Source organism: Hyperolius riggenbachi, chromosome 1, assembly GCF_040937935.1.
Source record: "Hyperolius riggenbachi isolate aHypRig1 chromosome 1, aHypRig1.pri, whole genome shotgun sequence".
Classification (NCBI taxonomy): domain Eukaryota; kingdom Metazoa; phylum Chordata; class Amphibia; order Anura; family Hyperoliidae; genus Hyperolius; species Hyperolius riggenbachi.
Window position 1 is genome coordinate 77,066,312 of NC_090646.1, and position 25,205 is coordinate 77,091,516.

Genomic DNA, 25,205 nt, shown 5'->3' on the forward strand with positions numbered 1-25,205 from the left:
AGGGGGAGGAGCTGGTCCTCATGGTCGCTATAGTTACATGACTTAGTTTAAGACTGTTCAATTAATGTTAAATCCTGATAAAAAAAATTTAGCCTCCGGCTTCGACTATTGGTACCCATACATGGGGCAATAAAAACACATAAAATGTTCCCGTTTGTTTGACCAAAATGATCTAATCGAATGAAAGTAGAAAATATTTTTTTGTTGGATTGAAAAAAATGAACGATTATCCATTTTTTTTTTGTTTCTATAAAAATCAGATCGGACACGTTGGAAAAATCTTTATATTCGATCAAACGAAATTATCTAATCGAAACAATTGTGTCATGTATGGGCACGTTATGTTTTCAATTTTGACAAACACTGGGTGGATTTCTCAGTGTTTCCTCGTCTCCTGTGCAAGAGTTGAGGTCCGCTTTAACCTCCCTGGCGGTATGAGAAGTGCGGCTGCGCGGCCGCGGGAGGGGTTTTTTCCCTTTTTTTTTTTTTGCATGTAGCTAGCCTAGCGCTAGCTACATGCTTCCCTCCCCCCCCTCCCTGCGGCGTCCCCCCATAGCGTCCGATCGCCGCCGGCGCCGCTTGCCCATAGGGAAATCCCGTTCAGAACGGGATTTCCTTGAGGGCTTCCCCCGTCGCCATGGCAATTGTCGGAGTGACGTCATCAATGTCGTGACGTCACAGGGAATCCCGACCCACCCCGTAGCGCAGCCTGGCGGCGATTGGCCAGGCTGCGCAAGGGGTATGCGGGGGGGGGGGCCTGTATCGCGGCGCATGGGCGGCGGCGATCAGACCAAACACGCAGCTAGCAAAGTGCTAGCTGCGTGTTTGAAAAAAAAATGTAAATCGGCCCAGCAGGGCCTGAGCGGCCCCCTCCGGCGGCTTTCCCCGTGTCCAGCATGGGGTTACCGCTAAGGAGGTTAAAAACTGTTCGACAGTGGTGGTTCTCATACTGCCATGAATCATTTTTTTGACATGCTTTCTGACTTGAGGCTGTTTGGGGTTCTTGTTAGCTAGGATTGAGCTCCTATGACTTTTCAACCATACGTCTTTCTTTCTTAGTGTCTGAAAACATTGGAATGAAACGGGGTTATCTGACTCCCAGCACGACAAAGGAGCATATACAGGCCCTATGGGAAAATGAAGGTATGTGTGTGTGTGTATATTTACATTTGGCTAAAGATACAAATTACTTCAGGGACTAAAAGACGAGAATCTGAAAATTGTCATAAAGCCCAACCAAACCCAAAACTGAAGAAGGAAAACACTGGCAGCAATCATGGTTATGTCTTTGTAAATTAACTTTTTCAAATTGAAAAATCCTTTGTGGAGCAGTGTGTGCTGCAGCTGTGCAGCCATCCATACAGGTTGTAGATTTCCTCATAGTAGGTATGAGGTCTTGTGTTCACTTCCTATGATCTACTACTGTAAGTCCCACCTCCTCCTCATGGAGTTCATGGAAAATGGGATGTTGGAAAATGTATTCTGGCACCTGTTTTTCCTGCTCTTTGTGTCACATGGTCACGCCTGACTGACTCGCCCACCAGCGCCATCCAGAGAGGTAGGAAAGCACTTTTTACTGCAGTTCTAAGCACATTTGGTCCACAAAAAGGGTAGTCTTTCTTGCACTTTGCAGCTGTACCCTCGTTAAATTATTTTATTGCCCTCATTGCTATTTGAATTTGCCTTTTCCAGTTTTGAGTTTGAGCTTCAAAACCATTTGGAAATGGATCCGAACTGCGTAGCTTTCCACTAGACGGATACCGCTGACGTCACAGTGACTGACAGCAATATCGGGCCAGTGGAAAGCCGTGCAGCTTGAGTCCATTTCTGAATGATGCGTCAGCTGTTGCCATGGCAATGCGCCTCTATGATGGAGGAGTGGGCTGTAAGCAGAAGAGAGCTTCTTGTAGATCAGCACCTTCTGGTATACTCCCCCAATACAGCCTTTTCAGCTCTTCCTCTTCCCCCTTTTTTTTTTGCTCTCCAGGTTTCTTTCTGAACCATCTTTTTGCCGGGATGGGAATTGGCGATTACTTCTCCTCAGATGTCTTTTTCCTGGATCTTGTGGTTGTTCCACCAGCTCGGTAATGTTTCTTTGATTTCTAGTGCTAAAATGAATTTCATGTAGGTGTAAAGCCTGGTTCACACATAAATCTGCACATTTCCAGTCCAGCCCTGTCCAGTCAGTTTTGCATCTGTTACCTGACAGGAACGGAAATGTACACCTTTTATGTTTGAACACACTCTTAGAAATACATACAAAACTGACAGGGCAGGACTGGATATGTCCATATTTATGTGTGAACACAGCCATAGAAGCACATACAAAACTGATGCCAACTGTCAAAAACTGACAGGGCTGGACTCCTTTTAATGTGTAAACCAAGTGATTTTTGATTCCTTATAGCCCTGTGGGAAATTATTATTATTATTATTATTATTATTATTATTGATTTAGAAAGTGGCAACATATTCTGTGGCGCTGTACAAAGTAGGAAATCAAACAAGTGGTACACAATAATACAGACAATGATATACATCAGATATGGACACTAGTACAAAATACAGAACTGGTGGTTACAATGACAGATGTAACATGATGAATAAAATGTATAACAGACTACAAGCTATGAAATGAATATCAAATTCAAGATGTAAAAGGGTGAGAGAGCCCTGCCCTTTCCAGCTTACAGTCTGAAGGAATGGGGGGATAGCGTGTAAATTGCAAATTGATTTCTTACTGCTATACTTTTTTTTTACTTTTTTTTGTTGTTTTTGTTAGCTATCCCAAAGTTTTATTTTATATGTAAATCTAGTTTTTACTGTTTCATTGTCTCTGCTCAATGCCACCTTCATTGAAGTATGCCAGAGATCAAATCTATGAATTATTGACCCTTTTCATCTCTTTCCTACTCTCAGAAGCAATTTACTGACCGGAAAGTGATTTATGGCTGTGATTACTTATCAGTGAGGGTTACGCTATAGTCTGACCTAGTCCTACCCAGTTCCGACCCGGGCAGAAACTGTCACTTGCATACCTATTTAACTCTTTCTGGCAGAGAAAGAAAAAAAAGTGCTTGGCACTGTACATACCCATGTCTATCTCATCATGTCACCTCGGTTGTCCTTTAAGGAGCGATGTGACCCTGTGTTCTTTTCATCATCATTTTATAAATGTATGATGTGGTTCATTTATAAATTCATTATCGGTTCTCCTCTCCTATAAACAGATTTGTTTAGCTTAAATTAAACTAAGGCCGCTTTAATTTGTGAAAAGTGGCTGCAACTCTGGCGCTTTGAGTCCGCCAGGAGAAAAGCCCGATATAAATGTTCTGTGTCTTGTTTTGTCTTTGTTTCCCAATCTAACAAGTTGTGTATCGGACTCCCCTCTCTTCATAGTTATCGGCCAGTTAACCGGATGGGGGATCAGATGTTCACCAATGGTCAGACAGTTAATCTCCAGGCAGTGCTGAAAGATATCTCCCTGGTACAGAAGCTTCTAGCGGTCATGGCGGAGGAGCAGAAGAAACCACCAGAAATGACAGATATGGAAATCGACTTGGTGAGACGTGAAATAAGCCCTTTTTCAGGAACTAAAGGTTTCCTAGTTCTGTGGACATTCAGTTAGAGAGCGTGTTCTGTTTGCTCACGAGCTCCTTGATTAGCCAATTTAAACTAAATCACTTATGGAGTACCTGGTCAGGAGCCCAGAGAATAGCCACTTCTTGCACGACAGGCTGTGCTGTAGGGTGCAATCCTCTCAGAGAGATTCAGTCCGTGCTTTCAACCTTTGAAATCTTAACGGCAGGATGCTGCAGTTCAAACGCTGGCATCTGCACTGAAAATGCAGTCCTGGGAGTCTGTAACTTCTGGTCATGTAATAACCATTTCAAGACTTGCCTATTTAGCTGCAAAAGCCTCATTTTACACAAAGAAAGTATAATTTGACTACTCTAAATACTCTAAAATGTCAGGACTGCCTGGATTTATTAAAGGCAAGTTGAGGGATGTGGAAGCTGTAATATATTTATTTCCTTTTAAACAATGGAAATTGTTTGGCTGACCTGCTAATCTTCTGCCTTCGAAAGGCCTGTACACACGCTAGATGGATGTAGCCCGAAAGGTGGGATTTGTTGAAAGTTTGTGGCACTTTTGTAATGTGCAGAATCTTTGTGTGTCCTCCAGGAGCAGAATGAGCCGGAACAGACCATAGACCGCTCCTTCTTAGCCCTGCTGCCCGGACAGAGCTTCACCGACAAGCTGTACAATGCCTGGATCCGGCTGCAGAGCCACGTGAACATCGTGTTCGACAGCGACATGGACAAGCTGATGACTGACAAGTATCCTGGAATCCGACAGGTCAGAGCCAAGTGCCAGAGAAGCTTTCCTCATCTTAGAACTGTGTAGACTATTTTCAGGTGCACTGTGTGCTTGGCTGATGCTCAAAAATAGAATGTTGGAATCCTGTTAAAGCAAGAAGTTTTGAATAAGCATGATACCATTTATTGGCTAAATTAAAATATTAAAGGGGAACTTCAGCCTAAACAAACCTACTGTCATTAAGTTGCATTAGTTATGTTAATTAAAATAGATAGATAATATAATCTCTTACCGACCCTGTTTTAAAAGAACAGGAAAATGTTTGTGATTTAATGAGGACAGCCATCTTCTTCATGAGGGCAGCCATCTTTTTGGTTGAAAGAAGGTGACAGGGAGCATGAGACACAGTTCCAACTGTCCTGTGTTCTGATCACCCCTTCCAGCTGCGCGCGCAAGGCTTTAAATCTCAAATTAAAAATAAAAATTAAAAAAAAAACAATTTGCGCCAAAATAGCAGAATGAGAACAATAACATCAGAAATCCCATCATGCTTTGCACAGCATCAGGGGACAAATGCCTGGGCAGTTTTCTTCTGTGCAGCTAAAAATGAGGCTTGGGTAGGAAAAACAAAGTTCTGATGCTTTGAAACTGTTAAAGAAACACCAAGCATTTCAGTGCTGCTGAGTAGATTTTTAGTCTGGAGGTTCACTTTAAGAGTAAGCTTTCGGCTGTGCAGCCTTCATCATACTCAAATATTGTATGCTGACAGCTACATACATGCAACGTCAAAAAGGGGATACATAGATTTTTTTTTAATAGCATCAATACATGTCATTATGATGTTTTAATTGAAACAAGACATCCAAATAGGGTCTTAAGAGGATGTTAGCTGATTTATGACAAATGGATAAGACCCTTTGCTTACTCAGTCCTCCCATAACTGAGACTCTGCCTGGCACACAGGCATCGTGAATTCTGTGTTCAAGAGTTGGCTACAAGCAGAATGGATGCAGTTTCTCTAGGTTGAAAAAGAATGATGACGTTAAATATCATCACAAAGATGCCGCGTAGCGATGAGAATACATGGTGATGTGAACACTTGTAGTGGGGAGTCACCCCCCCCCCCTCCCTGCGCCTTTCAGGCCTGCCTGACACTTCACAAGGATGGCAGAATATGGAGAGAAACAGTCTTGTGCTAAGGGAACACTGATAATCACCGTGAAATACATTTTGAATTTATATAAGTAACTGCAATACTGAGAGATTATAGGAACATTTACTGCAGTTCCATTGGAAGGCCTATTGAGGCCTGTGAAGAGATGGTGGGTGCAGATGGTTAGAAAGGGGCTGATCCACCATGTTAGTGAAGTACTCTGGTTATACCTACCGTAGTTGATGATTAGTTAAATGCTAAAGGGAAAAATGTTTTTCTATAGTCCAACAATCAAAAAAGTTAGAGGACTGAACTGACATACAGTATTTACCAGCACGTTGCAAAGCAGCTTGAAAATGGACCAATTGAAGTTTTAGCTCCGCATGTTTTGATTGGTCCATTTTTAACTACCTAACGACTGCGTCGTTCTGATGGGTGTGATCACGGTGTCAGCCCTAGGACCGCCTAGTTCTGGAGCTGCAGTTTACCAGGGAACGCGCGCGATTGTTCCCTGCTGGTTTACGAAGCTCTACTCCCTAATCAGCCTGCTAGCCGCGATCGTGGCTAATACTGTTCAGAACCGAAAGGAGAAAGAAATCCCCTTTGTTTACATTTGTACAGCGCTGCGATCTCCTGCAGCGCTGTACGGGGGACACTCGGCTGTCCCTCAGAGTGGCTCTAATGTGTTTCTGGGAACCGTGCCGATCGCCATCCTATAGCGATTTAGGATGGGGAAGGAGGGAGGGAGGGAAAGCGTTGCCTTTTTAAAAATAAAAAAAGCATCAGCAGCAGCGATCAGAGTCCTCAAAAAGACTGTCCTATTAAGGAAAATAAAAGAAGATAAAATTAATTTGTGTGCTTAGTTGTAGGTCTGTGCAGCACTCTGACAAAGCTGCACAGCCCTGTATTGTGAAAAATGACCTGGTCACTAGGGGGGTGTAAGCCTGAGGTCCCGAAGTGGTTAAAGAGGTAACTGTTACGCATGACAAACAAAATCAATTCTCTATTTCTATCTGTTGATCATATAAAAGGAATGCTAAAAAGGCAATGCATACCTTTAAAATCAATCTTACTTTTTTATTGCAGAGATTATTCCTCATGTCCCCAGCTCCTTAGTACGCAGCCAGTAATCAGCCGCAAAAGAGAAGTTGCAGTGCAGGCTGGGGCGGGGGGAGTTTCTGCACAGACACAGCTAGTTCAGCCTGATTGGCTGCAGTCTGTGTCACTCTCACTCCTTTTCCTCTCATTGGCTGCCTCCCATGACTGTTCGTGTCTGCCCCCTCCCCACACTCCAGCCCGACAGGCATCTCCATTGATTCATGTGGGCAGTGGCTGCCACCATCGCATCCATGGGGACCCCGTCCTTGCTACAATTTCCTTAGGGATTCCCTGCATTTACAATCAACCCTGTAGAATCCCTGTCTCGGCTGGACGCTATTGGTGTGGGGAGGAGGGGGGAGTAAGGGAGGAAATTACCTCACCATTGGCTTCAGCTGGAGGGAGTAAAGATGGCCCCTGCCAGTGAACAGAATTCTCTCCCTTTTTTTATTTTATAAAGTTCACTGAAATCAACACTTGGACCGTGCAATACACATGTTATGTAAGTAGAGCTAGTATTTATCTACTTATATATGTGTTTTTTTTATCTGGCACAGTATGGCTGACAGCTCCTCTTTAACCTGCAAAAATTTGCATACAAAGTCTGCATAATGCTGCATCAGCGCAAAATTATTTGCATCTCATTGACCATCCCTAGTTGCCCCCTTTAATAAATATCAGAATGTAAATCGGGGTGAGTTAAGATTTTACTATGAGCTAACGCTGACTTTTATGAATCACTATTGATAAAAATTAGCACATTTATTCATTTATTTTAACTACAGTTCCTCTTTAATGACAAAATTGCTAAGAAGACATTACACCTATCACACTGCAAAAAAGGTCTCAAAATGTGTGAATAGATTTCATGTGTGCACGTGATAGATAGTTAAATAGTGATATTTACTCACTATTTGTTTGTTGGGATACCTTGGCTCTGTAAAGTACCGTAATTTAAATACGACATAAAGAAAAAAAATAACCTGTAATTTATTGTAGATCCTGGAGAAGAAAGATGGTCTCTTCCGGAAACACATGATGGGAAAGCGTGTGGACTATGCTGCGCGTTCTGTTATATGCCCTGATATGTATATCAGCACTAATGAGATTGGAATTCCTATGGTAGGTAGAATGTGGCTCTCCAGTGGTAACTGTATGCAGATGTTAAGAAGGAAGAGAATGTACATACTGATTACTGAAAATCTATGTTCCATAAAGTCAATCAGAACTCAGCATCTTGTGGTTATGCGGGATGGAGGATCTTATCTGAGCGTTTAGCGCACTGGTCTCCCTGGTGCGTCTTGGCTCCTGCTTTATTCAGAAAAGGGTCCTGCAGAACTTTTACACCAACTTGCAGGTGCAGAAAGAGAGCAGCTAAGACTGCTTCTTACCCCGCCCACCCTGCTCACTCCATCCTCCAGCTTATGCTTTCAGGAGTGAGATACCAGTCAGTTGCAACAAAAACTTCCAGGCACAGGAACAGCTTCTTCCCCTCAGGGGGTAGCCAGGCTTAACGCAGAACCGCACTACAGCTGCTAGGACTAGAGAGCATTACAGTACACACCAAAAATGAACACTTCTCACCCTGTCGGCCATGACTTTAACTTACATACAGTCCTTGACTTGCAAATACCTACACTGTTTGTCCTTGTATTGTATCTGTCTGTGTCTGTTAAGCAACTGCCAAGTCAAATTTCTTGTAAGTAAAAACTTATTTGGCCAAATAGAATTGATTTTGATAAATTTTCTTGTAGACGCTAAAGTCCAGACTTGTAGTCTTTCATAAGCCAGTGAAAAGACCCAATAATTAGGCTGTCAATAATTGACTGACTATTGGCTTGTGGACTAGGGAAAGAGGCAAGGCAGAGCTTCAAGTCACAGAGGAGTGGGTTGGAGATGGGGGTGCTCCCGAGGTTTGCAAGATGGGAATGAGAATAGACAAGACAGGAAGTAAAGGAAATTCTTTCAGGCAGGGACACAGACAACACTCTAGATAAGTTATAATTCTCTTCCACTGGATCTGAAAGTTAAATGTTTGCGTAGAGTACACGGTTGCACATACTATGAGCAAACCTGTGTTATCGTGCCTGTATTTTTGTCTTTCTTTCAGGTGTTTGCTACAAAGCTGACCTACCCCCAGCCTGTCACCACATGGAACGTGCAGGAACTGAGGCAAGCTGTTATAAACGGGCCTAATGTCCACCCTGGTGCCTCCATAGTGGTCAGTGAAGATGGCTCACGTACGATATTGAGCAACACTAACCCGACACAGAGGGAGGCCATTGCAAAGCAGCTGCTTACACCATCCACTGGTGCACAGAGACTGGCTGCCAAGATTGTAAGTGGTGTGCAGTATTTTCCAGTGTCCAATCAGAGCACATTATTGTTATTATTATTATTATTATTATTATTATTATTATAATCATTTATTATTGAAACAACAATGCAGCTAGAGCAGAGGTGTCACACTCCAATACACAGTGGGACAAAGTGTATAACTGGGACCAAGTCAAGGGCCTCTGTCTAGTGATCTCCTCCCTCCCCTCTACAGTTCCCTGGTGCCTAGTGGTCCTTCCTCTCCTATTCATAGTTACATAGTTATTTGGGTTGAAAAAAGATATACGTCCATCGAGTTCAACAGTTCCATGGTGTTGACTGTGTTTCTTTTACGCCCCTGTTTAGTTCCCTGTTATGGGTTCCCCCTTCTTTACAGTTCTCTGGTGTCTAGCGGTTCCCCTCCCCCTATCCGGGTCCTTGGTGTCTAGTGCTCCTCTTCGCCCTCCGCTATACAGTTACCTGGTGTCTAGGGCCCCCCCCCCCCCTCACCTCCCCTGTACAGTTCCATGGTTTTTAGTGTGCTCCCATCCTCCCATATTCAGTTCCCAGGTTTCCCCTTCTTTACAGTTTCCTGGTGTCTAGAGGCTTCCTCCCTCGCCCATATATTTCCCTGGTGTCTAGACGTCCTCACTTCCTCTTTTATACAGTTCCCCGGTGTCTGGTGGTCTTTCCTTTCTCTCCTATACAGTTCTCTGGTGTCTAGTGGTCCCCTCCTTCCCCTATACAGTTCCCTGGTTTTCTTTTGCACCCCCTTCCTCCACTATACAGTTCCTTGGTGTCTAGTGGTCATCTCTTGCCCACCTATCCAGATCCTTGGTGACAGCGGCTTTAACAAAAAATGTTTTTTTTAAAAAGCTACTGCGCTGCCTCCTGGGAGTTTCTAATAGACCCCCAGGAGGGTTAAGGGTAAAAATACTTTTTAACATTTGTATACCGCTTTTTTTTTTCTCCTGTTGGAAACAAAGCACTTGAGAACTGCTTCCATTAAGGGTTTGCTCAAGAGGCCACCCTGCAGTGTTGGGGAGTCTTGCCGAAGGACTCTTTACTGAATGGGTAACTGGCCAGGTTTCCAACCCTGGTCTGCTGTGTGTAAGGTGGTCTCTTTAACCAGCACACTATCCATACAGTCCCCCCCCCCTCATACAGTTCCCTCGTGCCTAGTATTGTCCTCCTCCCTCCACCATAGAGCTTCCCCGGTAGTCTAGTGGCTTGCTGCCCTCTGCTTCCCCAGCCCCAGTATATGCAGAGTAATGGCACATAGCGGTAGTCTTGCTGGTCTTTCCTAATCTATATCCTATTCACCTAATTAAAAACATTTGTTTGTCATGAGCGTTACAAAATATTTTAAACATTTTGTATTTCATTAGATCAGTTTGATAATAAACAGTTACATAAATTCAAGTTATATCGCTACGCTTTTGTTTATTATTATTTAAAGTGGCGTGTTATTTTTCCATCTTACCACAAGGTGGCGATGGTTGCCCTCAGGTTGTACTGCTTGATGATTTTATGTATGTTTTTGCTCTGTAATTTGTTAGGAAATTTCATGGTGTGTACCAGTTTGTTTTCTCCACTGCTGAAGGAAAAAAACTGGGTGGGGCCAAAGCTGGGAATAAGATTTTTTTTTTTTTTTTTTTAAGGGTAAAAATTACTTTTTTTACATTTTGTATAGCGCTTTTTTTTTCTCGTGTTGAACTCAAAGCACTTGAGAACTGCTTCCATTAAGGGTTTGCTCAAGCAGCCACCCTGCAGTGTTGGGGAGTTTTGCCGAAGGACTCTTTACTGAATGGGTAACTGGCCAGGTTTCCAACCCTGGTCTCCTGTGTGTAAGGTGGTCTCTTTAACCAGCACACTATCCAGCCACCCTCATTACTGATTGTACGTCGTTAACTGTGCTCTCATAGGAAATTAAGTAAATAAACTGACGTCAGCTCCACTTTGAGTGTTACCCATGACTTGTTTCACCTCAGGTGTATCGCCATGTGAAGAATGGGGACGTCCTGCTGCTGAATCGGCAGCCCACCTTGCACAGACCCTCCATCCAAGCTCACAAGGCCCGGATCCTGCCAGGGGAGAAGGTGCTGAGGCTGCACTATGCCAACTGCAAGGCCTACAATGCTGACTTCGATGGGGATGAGATGAACGCTCACTTTCCACAGAGTGAACTAGGCCGAGCTGAGGCCTACACCTTAGCGTGTACTGATGAGCAGTACTTGGTCCCTAAGGTACAGCCCTTCTTATTTCATCTTTTTATGTTTTGTCTCTTTTATTAAGGTATGTGTGTCTTTTTTTTTTTTTAATATATGGCGTTTAAAGTAAACCTACAGTGAGGAAACTCTTTCAGGTTTGATACTTACCTATGTAGAGGGAAGGCTCTGGATAACATTAGTACATAGCAAGGAAATGAGCAGCGCTACTTAAAAACAGACTAGTGCCTACCTGCAAAAGAGTGCAAGCCCCACTTGTGGGGTCGAATACACACCGAGCACACACATGACCTGTCTACCACTAGAGGAGGATGTTGGTTTCCATTAACAGCTTGCATGCAACCTATTAAGTACTCGTCCCTCCCACTGCGAAGAAGTCAATCCTCCATGGGAGGGGCCTAACACTAACTAAATCCTAACCTATGTATATGCATATCCTGGGTGCGGCTAATCAAATAAAATTGAAAATTGCGCAAAAGGTGGATCAGCGCAACACCAGGCTGCCTCCGAATGGCCTCCATCAGAGATGCGCTGAGCCTCCCCAGGAACTACAAACGCACCTTGAACCCAAACAGAAGCTCTGCATATACACCAAAAGCATGGCTGTTAAGTGGGAGCAGCTGACCAAAAACGAATTACATTAGTACATAGCAAGGAAATAAGAAGCGCTACTTAGAAACAGACTAGTGCCTACCTGCAAAAGAGTGCAAGCCCCACTTGTGGGGTCGAATACACACCGAGCACACACATGACCTGTCTACCACTAGAGGAGGATGTTGGTTTCCATTAACAGCTTGCATGCAACCTATTAAGTACTCGTCCCTCCCACTGCGAAGAAGTCAATCCTCCATGGGAGGGGCCTAACACTAACTAAATCCTAACCTATGTATTAGGCCTGAACGATTTTAGGAAAAGATTGAATCGCACGATTTCTGTCCGAAATTGCGATTTCGATTCGATTCACGATTTTCTTTAAATCAAGCCTTAGCACTGAATTCACAATGAATAGGAAGGAATATGAAGGAAATACAAAGCAATAGGAAGGAAATGAATACCACCTTATTTTGTACACATTCAAAGTGCCCCACTGCAGCTTTGCAGGCTGCAAAAAGAATAGATCACCACAGTCCCACCACAGCAGTTATCATCATTGTCATGCTGATGGAGGCAGAGGCGGTACACAACTTGAAAGACAGGCGTGGAGGCGGAGTCTGCTGACCATGACACAGTTTGATTGAGATGCATGCGGGCGGAGTCTGCCGTCCGACCAGAAAATGATGTATAAGCGCTGGGAAGAGTGAGCCATGAGCGACAGCCTGTGGGCAGAGTTTGCCGCCCTTAATACAAAATAGTCTTGCTTGAAGTGAGCCGCCCCAAGAGTCAGAGCCTACTGCACGTGACACATCGTGACTGCCTGGCGAGCGGGCGGAGTCTGTCGCCCGCCCAGCTAGTGATGTAGAGGTACTGGGAGGAGACAGCCGCCGCTAGTGTGAGAGCCTGTGGGCAGAGTTTGCTATGCTGATTGGCTGCACACTAGTAGGCGGAAGTTGGGGGAGAGATTGAGCCGCTTCCATTAAGGCGACAAAGTACTGGCACTGAGCCGCCTCTAACCGCTGCTGCACTGAGCGGTAGCGGGGAATGCTGGGCTGACTGAAGAGGGGGATAAAAATCGCCGCTATGGCGATCACGGAATCGTCAATTCCGTGATCGCGATTTCGATCCAAAAACGGTTTATCGTTCAGGCCTACTATGTATATGCATAGCCTGGGTGCGGCTAATAAAATAAAATTGAAAATTGCGCAAAAGGTGGATCAGCGCAACACCAGGCCGCCTCCGAATGGCCTCCATCAGAGATGCGCTGAGTCTCCCCAGGAACTACAAAGGCACCTTGAACCCAAACAGAAGCTCTGCATATACACCAAAAGCATGGCTGTTAAGTGGGAGCAGCTGACCAAAAACGAATTACATTAGTACATAGCAAGGAAATGAGCAGCGCTACTTAAAAACAGACTAGTGCCTACCTGCAAAAGAGTGCAAGCCCCACTTGTGGGGTCGAATACACACCGAGCACACACATGACCTGTCTACCACTAGAGGAGGATGTTGGTTTCCATTAACAGCTTGCATGCAACCTATTAAGTACTCGTCCCTCCCACTGCGAAGAAGTCAATCCTCCATGGGAGGGGCCTAACACTAACCAAATCCTAACCTATGTATATGCATAGCCTGGGTGCGGCTAATCAAATAAAATTGAAAATTGCGCAAAAGGTGGATCAGCGCAACACCAGGCCGCCTCCGAATGGCCTCCATCAGAGATGCGCTGAGCCTCCCCAGGAACTACAAACGCACCTTGAACCCAAACAGAAGCTCTGCATATACACCAAAAGCATGGCTGTTAAGTGGGAGCAGCTGACCAAAAACGAATTACATTAGTACATAGCAAGGAAATGAGCAGCGCTACTCAAAAACAGACTAGTGCCTACCTGCAAAAGAGTGCAAGCCCCACTTGTGGGGTCGAATACACACCGAGCACACACATGACCTGTCTACCACTAGAGGAGGATGTTGGTTTCCATTAACAGCTTGCATGCAACCTATTAAGTACTCGTCCCTCCCACTGCGAAGAAGTCAATCCTCCATGGGAGGGGCCTAACACTAACTAATAACATGGCGCCTTCTTGATACTTGGTCCCTCCCGGCGTTCCACTGCTCTCCCTGGTTGTAGCTATTCCACTTAATATCTCCTTGGAACCACTATGTTCTTAAAGTGGTCTGAAAGTCAGCTTTTCTACTTTGTTCTAAAAGATTCCTCACAGCTTAAAAGCTACTATGCCAGAATTTTTATTTTTTTTTATTTTTTTTTAGCAGAACATCCCTTGAAATTGTTAAACAAAGCACTTTGTCCTGCTATTCAGCTTCAAATCCGCATCCAAACTACAGATAACAGTATCTTTGTTTACATTCCAATGTTGATACATGTGACGTGTGTGTAACAAGTAAAAAACACTTTCTGAGAAGCTGTCTTTGCTTCAGGCGCACACACACACACACACACACACACACACACACACACACACACACACACACACACAGTTCAGAACAACTCATTAGAAGATTTTAATATATAATAAAAAGCAGTTAGAATAAAATGCAATGGCAGCTTTCAGGGCAAGAAAAACTACACTTTGGAAACTTGTAATTTGTAGACATCTTACAGATGTTACGAAGGTGGAAGTTACAGAACTTTGTAAGGTTTTGGATGTGGGGAGTGAAGGAGAGTGCGGAGTCCAGGGTGGCACCCAGACAGCGGGCTTGAGAGGTAGGGCGAATGGTAGTGTGGTTAACAGTGACATGCACATCTGGGAGGTTCAGGGATGGCCGGGGTAGGAAGATCATAAATTCCGTTTTGTCTAGATTTAGTTTCAGGAACCTAGCGGACATCCAGGAGGAGATGGCTGATGGGCATCATGCTATCTAGAGCTTTCTCTCTACTATCAAACCTGAAGTGAGTTTCCTCATAACATTATAATCTAATTCAAGAGTTCTTTATAGATCATTAATTGTCCTTAAAGCAAACCTGAAGCAAATATAAACTGATGAGATAATGAATTGTATGTGTAGTACTGATAACAAATAGACATAAGTAGCAAATAAAAATTCTCTCATGATGTTTTCCAGTACAGGAAGAGTTAAAACAGTTGAGTTTCATATGCAAGAGAGCTTCTGTGAGCTATCCGATCAACTTGGTCAAACTCAGTCCTGCTTTCTAAATCTCTTAACCACTTTACCCCCAGCGGTATGGATTTCTCTGTCCCTTTTTTCACCCTGTTAACACCAAGGGATGGAGAAATCCGCTCCTGACACCGCTCCTGCCGCTGTCCGCGCGCTCTCGTGCACGCCGCCGCCCGCTCGCCCGGAGATCAATGAACGGGAAAAAACGTTCCTGTTCGTTGATCCAAGCCCCTGCAATGATCAGCTGCTTCTACGAGAAGCAGCACGATCATTGTGAAAAAAAAACCACAGTTTCCCAGCCGCTTGCAGGACGCATAAATTAAACAAAAAGTTACTGTGGCCATCTTGTGGCCAAATAGTAAAACTACACCCTAAAGCATTTTTCATATACTGTAGAAATACATTCGTTATACACAAAAAATTAACTCATTACCTCCCACACTCCCCAATTTTATTTTATTTTTGTAATTAAAAAAAAAAAATTACAATTAAAAAAAATACATAAATAGTTACCTTAGGGGCTGAACTTTTTAAATATTTATGTCAAGAGGGTATAACACTGTTGCTTTATAAACTATGGGCTTGTAATTAGGGATGGACACAAAACTGAAAAAAATGCACCTTTTTATTTCCAAATCAAATATTGGCGCCAAACATTGTGATAGGGACATAATTTAAACGGTTTTATAACCGGGACAAATGGGCAAATATATTCGATGGGTTTTAATTACAGTAGCATGCATTATTTTAAAACTATATAGTGGACGAAAACTGAAAAATAATACATTTTTTCCCACATTTTTTCTATTTTCCCATTAAAACACATTTAGAATAAAATAATTATTGGTATAATGTCCCACCTAAAGAAAGCCTAATTGGTGGCAAAAAAAACAAGATATAGTTCATTTCATTGTGATAAGTAATGATAAAGTTATAGTCGAATGAATGGAAGGAGCGCTGAACGTTGAAAATTGCTCTGGTGCTCATGGGTAAAACCCCTCAGTTGTGAAGTGGTTAAACAGCCAAGAAACAGTGAGAGACGGCTTGAGAGAAGATTTTACTACAGGGAAGTTCAAAGGGTCATTTATTTCTGCTTTGTTTTACAGCTTAAAATACAGAAGGGTTGATTCACAGCAGCATAGCTTAATGACAGTAGCGTGTGGTAATAATCACCAACCATAGCGTGCGGTGCTAAATAACGCTATGCTCCTATAGTTTAACGAGCACTTCACTGAACCTGCTACTTTTCATTATCCGTACTACACATAAAATTTATTTTATCATAAGTTTATTTCTGCTTTAGTGACACTTAAAACTACAAACCAGCGATCTTGTCATCTGCATTTAGTATTTTCTTTCTGAAATTAGGTTGTTTTTTGTATGTTTTGTGTTTTTATCCTGTTTACTTTTCTGTAAGGATGGGACGCCGCTGGCAGGTCTGATTCAGGATCACATGGTGTCTGGTACCAGCATGACCATCCGGGGATGTTTTTTCACCAGAGAGCAGTACATGGAGCTGGTGTACAGAGGGCTGACAGACAAGAGGGGCCGGGTGAAGACCCTTCCTCCGGCCATCATAAAACCACGCAGACTGTGGACAGGGAAACAGGTACATGGTGATGGCAGCTTTGTATGCAGCAGGGAAATGGGTACATGGTGATGGCAGCTTTGTGTGCAGCAGGAATACAGGTACATGATGATGGCAGCATTGTGTGCAGCAGGGAGACAGGTACATGGGGATGGCAGCTTTGTATGCAGCAGGGAAACAGGTACATGGTGATGGCAGCTTTGTGTGCAGCAGGAATACAGGTACATGATGATGGCAGCATTGTGTGCAGCAGGGAGACAGGTACATGGTGATGGCAGCTTTGTATGCAGCATGAATATAGGGTACATGGTGATGGCAGTTTTATATGCAGCAGGAATACAGGTACATGGTGATGGCAGCTTTATATGCAGCAGGAATACAGGTACATGATGATGGCAGCATTGTGTGCAGCAGGAATACAGGTACATGATGATGGAAGCATTGTGTGCAGCAGGGAAACAGGTACGGTACATGGTGATAGCAGCTTTATATGCAGCAGGAATACAGGTACATGGTGATGGCAGCTTTATATGCAGCAGGAATACAGGTACATGGTGATGGCAGCTTTGTGTGCAGCAGGAATACAGGTACATGATGATGGCAGCATTGTGTGCAGCAGGGAGACAGGTACATGGTGATGGCAGCTTTGTGTGCAGCAGGGAGACAGGTACATGGTGATGGCAGCTTTGTGTGCAGCAGAAATACAGGTACATGATGATGGCAGCATTGTGTGCAGCAGGGAGACAGGTACATGGTGATGGCAGCTTTGTATGCAGCAGGAAACGGGTACATGGTGATGGCAGCTTTGTGTGCAGCAGGAAACGGGTACATGGTGATGGCAGCTTTGTGTGCAGCAGGAAACTGGTACATGGGAATGGCAGCTTTGTATGCAGCAGGAATACAGGTACATGGTGATGGCAGCTTTATATGCAGCAGGGAGAAATGTACATGGTGATGGCAGCTTTGTGTGCAGCAGGGAGACAGGTACATGGTGATGGCAGCTTTGTATGCAGCTTGGAAACGGGTACATGGTGATGGCAGCTTTGTGTGCAGCTTGGAAACGAGTATATGGTGATGGCAGCATTGTGTGCAGCAGGAAACAGGTAGATGGCGATGGCAGCTTTGTATGCAGCAGGGAAATGGGTACATGGTGATGGCAGCTTTGTATGCAGCAGGGAGACAGGTACATGGTGATGGCAGCTTTGTGTGCAGCAGGGAAATGGGTATATGGTGATGGCAGCATTGTGTGCAGCAGGAATACAGGTACATGGTGATGGCAGCTTTGTGTGCAGCAGGAAACGGGTACATGGCGATGGCAGCTTTGTATGCAGCAGGGAAACGGGTACATGGTGATGGCAGCTTTGTATGCAGCAGGAATACAGGTACATGGTGATGGCAGCTTTGTGTGCAGCAGGAATACAGGTACATGGTGATGGCAGCTTTGTGTACAGCAGGAATACAGGTACATGGTGATGGCAGCTTTGTGTGCAGCAGGGAGACAGGTCATGGTGATGGCAGCTTTATATGCAGCAGGAATACAGGTACATGGTGATGGCAGCTTTGTGTGCAGCAGGAATACAGGTACATGGTGATGGCAGCTTTGTGTGCAGCAGGAATACAGGTACATGGTGATGGCAGCATTGTGTGCAGCAGGGAGACAGGTACATGGTGATGGCAGCTTTGTGTACAGCAGGAATATAGGTACATGGTGATGGCAGCTTTGTGTGCAGCAGGAATACAGGTACATGGTGATGGCAGCTTTATATGCAGCAGGAATACAGGTACATGGTGATGGCAGCGTTGTGTGCAGCAGGAATACAGGTATATGGTGATGACAGTGTTATGTGCAGCAGGAATACAGGTACATGGTGATGGCAGTGTTATGTGCAGCAGGAATACAGGTACATGGTGATGGCAGCTTTATATGCAGCAGGAATACAGGTACATGGTGATGGCAGCTTTGTGTGCAGCAGGAATACAGGTACATGGTGATGGCAGCTTTGTGTGCAGCAGGAATACAGGTACATGGTGATGGCAGCTTTGTGTGCAGCAGGAATACAGGTACATGGTGATGGCAGCTTTGTGTGCAGAGGTATGCTGGGGAGCTGTCATTGGTAATTAGTAGCTTTGAGTGGCAGTGCAGGAACAAGCACTGCAGGGTGCTGGGCATTGTGTTCTGTTTTACAGAAAAGGGTGGACAAGGGAGTAGTTCCAACCACACTTGTCCCATGAAACTGGCTATTTGTCCTGCATGTTGCTTCTGTTTATATTCCCTTATTGGCCAGATTACTTGTACAATTCACCTTGTTTGAAGGATCGCTATCGCGCACACACACATACACAAAGAAAAAAAAAAGTACTTGAAGACACCTAAATAAAAAATACATTTTTCCCAGAGTAAAATGTGCTATAAATGACTTTTCTCCTATCTTGCAGTAGGTAGTAGAAATCTGGCAGAATTGACAGGATTTGGACTAGCCCATCTTCTCATGGGGGATTTTCTGGGTTTTCCTTATTTTCAAAAGCACTTGAATGACAGATGCTCAGCCCAACTGCCAGAACAGTGTGGAAACTGTGTGTGTGTGTGTGTGTGTGTGTGTGTGTGTGTGTGTGTGTGTGTGTGTGTGTGTGTGTGTGTGTGTGTGTGTGTGTGTGTGTGTGTGTGTGTGTGTGTGTGTCTGCATCTTTGAATACTATACATGTATAAATTATATACTGAGAATCCCCCGTGATGAGATGGACTGGTCAAAAACCTGTCAGTTCCATTAGATTTCTACTATCTACTGTAAGTGACAGCAACATAGGAGATTTATGTCATTTATATCATTTTACTCTGGAAGAGACATGGTATGTGTTTACATGTATTTTCAATTGTACAATTTTTCAAGATAGTGGTCCTTTAGATCTGAGTTTAGTATTGTATTGTTCATCCATGTGTGACTGAATGGCTATCATTTAGGCTATGACAAAATCCTCGGACCTGTCTTATTACAACGGAGCCATTAATTACTGACTTCACTGTACATTACTCTGTCCACAAATGCCTATTTTTTTTTTTTATTTTTTTTTTTGGTGTGATGTGAAAACCGTTCTATTAATTTACACAAAATGCCACTGACCCAGGAATTAAAATAAATCCAGTAAATAATAACCTCCAGTTGCTGCTGACACAGTGGGGAAGATTCATCAAAACCAGCACAAGGAAAACTGCAGCAGAATTGATGTAAATACAGAGCAGGCTTCCCGATCGAGGAGTCTAATTGGCTGCTCTGAGCTGCTCCACTTTGTACTAGTTATGAAGAATCTGCACCTGGGAGTTTCATATTAGACTTCTCATATCAGGCTGTGGTATTGTTACTGATTTCCACCAGATGGCACAATATGCTTGAGCATGTTTGTATTCTTGGTTTTGATTTTTCTGCTGCATTTCAGCAAAAACTTAGTTCACACGTCACTTATCCATGCAAACTTTGTGGGTTTTCTGTATGTTCAATTCTGCAATTTGCAGACATTTTTATTTTTTGTTTTGTCCTTTGCTTTCCTTTGCAAATTTTGTGTTTTTTGCGTGTCCTGCTTGTGTTTTTTTTTTTTTTTTGCAGTTTGTGGTCCCCTCCCCCCCATGCATTACGATGAAGTTAATTTACATGAAAATGGGGGGGGGGGGGGGGGGGGGTGGGGAAATGCATAAGACGAAGCTAAAACTGGAATTACACACAACGCAAACTGTGGCTAATATTTCAGCACTGTATGCAGTTGGCGTAGCACATGTGAGTGACTTTCCGGTGCAATTTTTAATATTTAATAAAAACTCCTGTATATCTAAAGGTGGCCGCACACCATATAATTTTTAAATCTCTGTTCAATTCAAGAATAGTGATCAGTTTTACTGACTGTAACATTTAAAAATCTAACCAATGTACCACACACATATGTTTAATTTTTCCTTAATTATGATAAAAATTGCTTGGGTCTATATATTAATAAATTGACAATCTACCACACACCATTCAATTTTCATAAAAATTGATCAGAAAAATCCATCACTCCCGATCAACTTTTATCGAATAAAAATGGGAAATCCGATTGGATTTCTTGTTTGACTATAAAGAAAAAAAGTTTTCAAATTTTTCGGGAAATCTGAACACCGTTCCCATTCATTAATCTAATAATAATAATAATAGCAGTATTTGTATAGCGCATTTCTCCTGTCGGACTCAAAGCGCTTGTGAGGCAGCCACTAGAGCGCAATCAGTAGGCAGTAGCAGTGTTGAGGAGACTTGCCCAAGAAACTCCTTACTGAAATAGGTGCTGGCTTACTGAACAGGCAGGGCCGAGATTTGAACCCAGGTCTCCTGTGTTAGAGGCAGAACCCTTAACCATTACACTATCCAGCCACTAAGTCCTTGTGTCAATGAAATGCCTGCATCAATGTATCTTCCGGAGTAACACATCCACGCACTACTTCCTATTTAACGCACTGATAGTACGCTAATAGGAAATAATGTGCGAGGACATCGTATGGCCAAATTGTAAAATTACACCTACATACATTTATTTTAATAAAAAGACTCACACTTGCACTTAAAAATAATTATTTCCATCCCACACTCTCCCATAGTGCCCAAATATTTTTTTTTTTTTTTTTTTTTGCATTGAAGAAAAAAAAAAGATGAAAAACAAAAAATACATAAATGGTTATCATAGGGACTGAACTATAATGGCTGAAAAATGAGAAATAACATTTTTTTTTTCATTTATTTCTTATGATTTAAATACAGTTGGAATAAAATCATTCTTATCAAAAAGTACCACTTAAAGAGTTACTCAAGTGAAAATAATTTAATAAAAGTGCTTCATTTTTACAATAATTATGTATAAATTATTTAGTCAGTGTTTGCGCCCATTGTAAAATCTTTTAAACCCCTGATTTACATTCTGACATTTATTACATGGTGACATTTTTACTGTTGGCAGGTGATGTAGCTGCTGCATGCTTTTTTAGCAGTTGGAAACGGCTCTAAACAGCTATTTCCCACAATGCAACAAGGTTCACAGACAGGAAACCGCCAGGAGTACCACGGTCCTCAAGAGTTTCTTGTGGGAGGGGTTTCACCACAACATCAGTCTCATGTAAAAGGGGGTATCAGCTACTGATTGGGATAAAGTTCAATTCTTGGTCGGAGTTTCTCTTTAAAGAGAGACTGAAGCCTAAAAAAAAAACCCCTGTTTTTACTTGGTAGTCCTGTTCAGTAATAAGGCCGTAACTGAAACGCTGCATCCCAGCAGCAGAACAATCAATAATACCCCCGAAATCCCGGGGCAAAATTCCATGACTTTCCAAGTCGTGGATTTTGCTGCCTGGGGGAGGCAGAGTTTTGTGCAGTAGCTCTGCCTCCAGTACAGTCAATCTTGGCGGATCTCCGCCTCTCCCCGCCCCTCTCAGTGAAAAAAGACTGAGATCGGTGGGGAGAGGTGGAGATCTGGTGGAGATCTACGGAGATTGACGTGAGAAGAGGCAGAGCTACTGCACAAAGCTCTACCTCTACCCGAAAGGAGCCCCGAATTTTGCATCAGGGATTTTGGGGATATTATTAATTGTTGTGCCCGGGGGATGCAGCATTTCAGCTATGGCTTTATTACTGAACAGGACTACCAAGTAAAAACAGGTATTTTTTTTTTTTTTAGGCTTTAGGCTCTCTTTAAAAAAAAAACCTAATTGGTGGTGAAAAAAACCCCCAAAATTTAGATTGTTTCGTTGTGATAAGTAGTAATAAAGTTATAGGCGAATTAATGGAAGGCGCTCTGAAAGGTGAAAATTGCTCTGGTCTTAAAGAGGAACTGTAACGCCAAAACGGCCCCTGGGGGGTACTCACCTCGGGTGGGGGAAGCCTCAGGATCCTAATGAGGCTTCCCACGCCGTCCTGCGTCCCTCGGGGGTCTCGCTGTAGCCCTCCGTGCAGTCCGGGCAGCGGTGACGTCATTATTTACCTTCCTGGCTCCTGCGCAGGCGCTCTGATGCCTCTCGGCGCCGAAGTAGGCGGAAATACCCGATCGCCGTCGGGTCTGCTCTACTGCGCAGGCGCAAGTTTCCGGCGCCTGCGCAGTAGAGCGGACCCGACGGAGATCGGGTATTTCCGTCTATTTCCGTGCCGAAAGTCGCCACAGCGCCCCCGCTGGAGCCAGCAAAGGTAAATATTGAACTGACAGTCGGCACAGTCGCCGGCTGTTCGGAGGGCTGCGGCGAGACCCCCGTGGGACAGAGGACGGCGTGGGAAGCCTCATTAGGATCCGGAGGCTTCCCCCACCCGAGGTGAGTACCCCCCAGGGGAGGTTTTTGTTGTTACAGAGTCTCTTTAAGGGGAAAAACCCTTCTGCAGTGCATAGTGTTGCATTGTATAAAGCTGATGTAATGGCAAAGAGATTAATAGACAAGCCATTGATTTCACTCTGCTTTTCCTGTCACAGGTGGTGTCTACGTTATTGATCAACGTAATTCCCGACCATCACATCCCGCTCAACCTGACAGGAAAGGCAAAAATTGGTGGGAAGGTCTGGGTGAAGGAGAAGACCCGCCCCACACCAGGATTCAACTCCGACTCCATGTGCGAGTCTCAGGTATGTCCTGATTGGCTGACATTTCTCTCAGCAAACTTTTACCTTTTGTGAAAACTACATGTATGAATGACCTGTAGTTCTAGAGATATATTGTCCAGTCACAGTGACCAGTAGCATTATTATTGATTTATAAAGCACTAACATATTCTGCGGCGCTCAGGCCCGGATTTACCTTACAGTAGCATATAGGCACAAATGTCTTGGCACCTTGGACTTTGCCCTCCATGAACCTACAAACCCCAACCAAACCGCACCACAAGTGTGCTGGCTAGCCCAGCTGTCATTCTCCATTACTTTCCTTGCCCATCATAGCTAGCTACAGGTGGCCCTTGGTATTAGGTAGCCAGTTGTACCCACCCTCAATATTAAGTAGCTAGAAGCAACCCAAAGTATTACATAGCTAGAAGAACCTCAGTATTAAGTAGCTGGAGGTGCCACTGACTGAAGGGAGATCTTGTCAGTGGAATGCAGAGAGCAGGGTGAGTAACCTCTCCTTTACACTCCCATCAGGACTCTTCATAGAAAAGGAGAGAGGGAGGCGCTCTGTGAGGGGACTGAACCACCTTTTCATCATCTGGCGCCTGTAGGCACGTACCAACAGTGCCTTATGGTAAATCCAGCCCTGGCGGCGCTGGACAAACATGGAGTACATAATAAAGATAATGGTGTGCACAACATATCGACATGGATACATAATACGGAATTGGTAGAGATAATAATTACAGTGACATATAACATGATGAACAAAATGTACAGCAGATTCCAAGACACAAAAGAGTGAGAGAGCTCAGCCCCATGAGCTTACAATCTAACGCCGTAGGGAGGAAACAAAGGCTGGAGTCATATACAATATGTGAACCTACTGTAGATACCATGTGTCAGGTTATTTTTGGTAAGGAGTACAGCTTGGCCAGAGGTTGAAAGCAGTGGCATAGCAATAGTGGATGCAGAGGTAGTGACCTCACTGGGGTCCCTGGACCAGAGGGGGCTGTTAAATGGAATCTGAAGTGTAAATAAGCTTATGAGATTGTATGTGTAGTACAGCTAAGAAATAGAACATTAATGGCAAAGATATGAGTCCAATATTGTTTCCAGTACAGGAAGAGTTAAGAAACTTTACTTGTTCAGCTACAGTGCTGTTTTCTGGAGCACTTATAGGTCAAAGAAACAGCGAGAGGCAGCTTCAGATAAGATTTTTACTGCAGGGAAGTTTAAAGGGTAATTAGCTGTGCTCTGTGCCATAGTTTACAATACTGTACAGTATGGTTTGTAAATTGCAAATATGATGGGGTAATGCAATGTTATAAAAAAAAAAGCTATAGGCCTGAACATAAATGCAAATGGCTAACTTTCATTTTCGTGACCCCTGGGATCACGACGCTGAAAGCTCCGCTCTGTGTGAGACGCAGGTGCAGGGAGGTGGGGGAGTGGCCACGCAGAGGCAAAGCTGGCCAATGGCAGCCAGAGAAGGGGTTCAGTGGGCGTTAAGCAGAGTGCCTCTCCTGAATGAAACGCAGCTTTACCTCTCGAGATGCCGACAATCTGCATGTCGGCAATTCGGGGGAGGGCGATAGCGTAGCAGTGATGGGGGGGAGCAGAGGCATGTCATGCAGCAGGAAACATGCCTCTGTGTCTCGTCTCAGACCCCCGAGCTCGAGGCTGCCAACCTCGCCAGGTCAGCTGCTGCAAAGGAGGGGACACTGGTTGGGACCGGAGCTGTGGGACTGGACACATAAGCTGCCAGTGGCTGGAGGAAGCCCCAGGTAAGTAGATCTGCTTTTTCTAAAAGCCCCTGATATTTCCTTTTAAATGCAGACTATACAAACTATAGTGCCTGTGGAATAAAAAAAAAGACTGTGGGAGGGGGGGAAATATTACTGAAAGAAAAAAAAATGTATGCATCACTTTGATTGCGCAGGTAATAAAAAGTTATTGCTGTATCCATAGTGACACAGCTGATATCCCAAATTTGCCTGGAACCTTAATTTCTACACATTTTGTTTTTTTTAGTTCTACATATTTAATTCATTACATAGACTAAAACATAAGGCTTAATGTATCTGTGATCCTTGAATTGCTTCACACGGCACAACCCCTTGTGTTTGTCACATTACTCAACTATTGCATTCAAGTGATGTAACTACATACCACTTAC

At 43.8% G+C, this 25,205-nt stretch overlaps 1 protein-coding gene and 1 long non-coding RNA gene across 2 annotated transcripts in view; one reads left to right on the forward strand and one right to left on the reverse strand.

The window, feature by feature from the left end:
- Nucleotides 1–25,205, forward strand: part of POLR1A (RNA polymerase I subunit A) — a 190,202-nt gene that overhangs the window by 23,638 nt on the left and 141,359 nt on the right. The window contains exons 7-15 of the mRNA XM_068275444.1: nucleotides 1,060–1,143; nucleotides 1,988–2,084; nucleotides 3,400–3,562; nucleotides 4,186–4,359; nucleotides 7,571–7,693; nucleotides 8,682–8,909; nucleotides 10,879–11,133; nucleotides 16,265–16,456; nucleotides 22,901–23,050. Coding sequence (XP_068131545.1) covers nucleotides 1,060–1,143; nucleotides 1,988–2,084; nucleotides 3,400–3,562; nucleotides 4,186–4,359; nucleotides 7,571–7,693; nucleotides 8,682–8,909; nucleotides 10,879–11,133; nucleotides 16,265–16,456; nucleotides 22,901–23,050 — 1,466 coding nt within the window. The remainder of the gene's footprint in view (nucleotides 1–1,059; nucleotides 1,144–1,987; nucleotides 2,085–3,399; nucleotides 3,563–4,185; nucleotides 4,360–7,570; nucleotides 7,694–8,681; nucleotides 8,910–10,878; nucleotides 11,134–16,264; nucleotides 16,457–22,900; nucleotides 23,051–25,205) is intronic.
- LOC137563248 (uncharacterized) overlaps nucleotides 4,064–25,205 on the reverse strand; it is a 56,615-nt gene continuing 35,473 nt past the window's right edge. Inside the window, exon 4 of the long non-coding RNA XR_011030301.1 lies at nucleotides 4,064–4,464. This is a non-coding gene — a long non-coding RNA (uncharacterized lncRNA). The remainder of the gene's footprint in view (nucleotides 4,465–25,205) is intronic.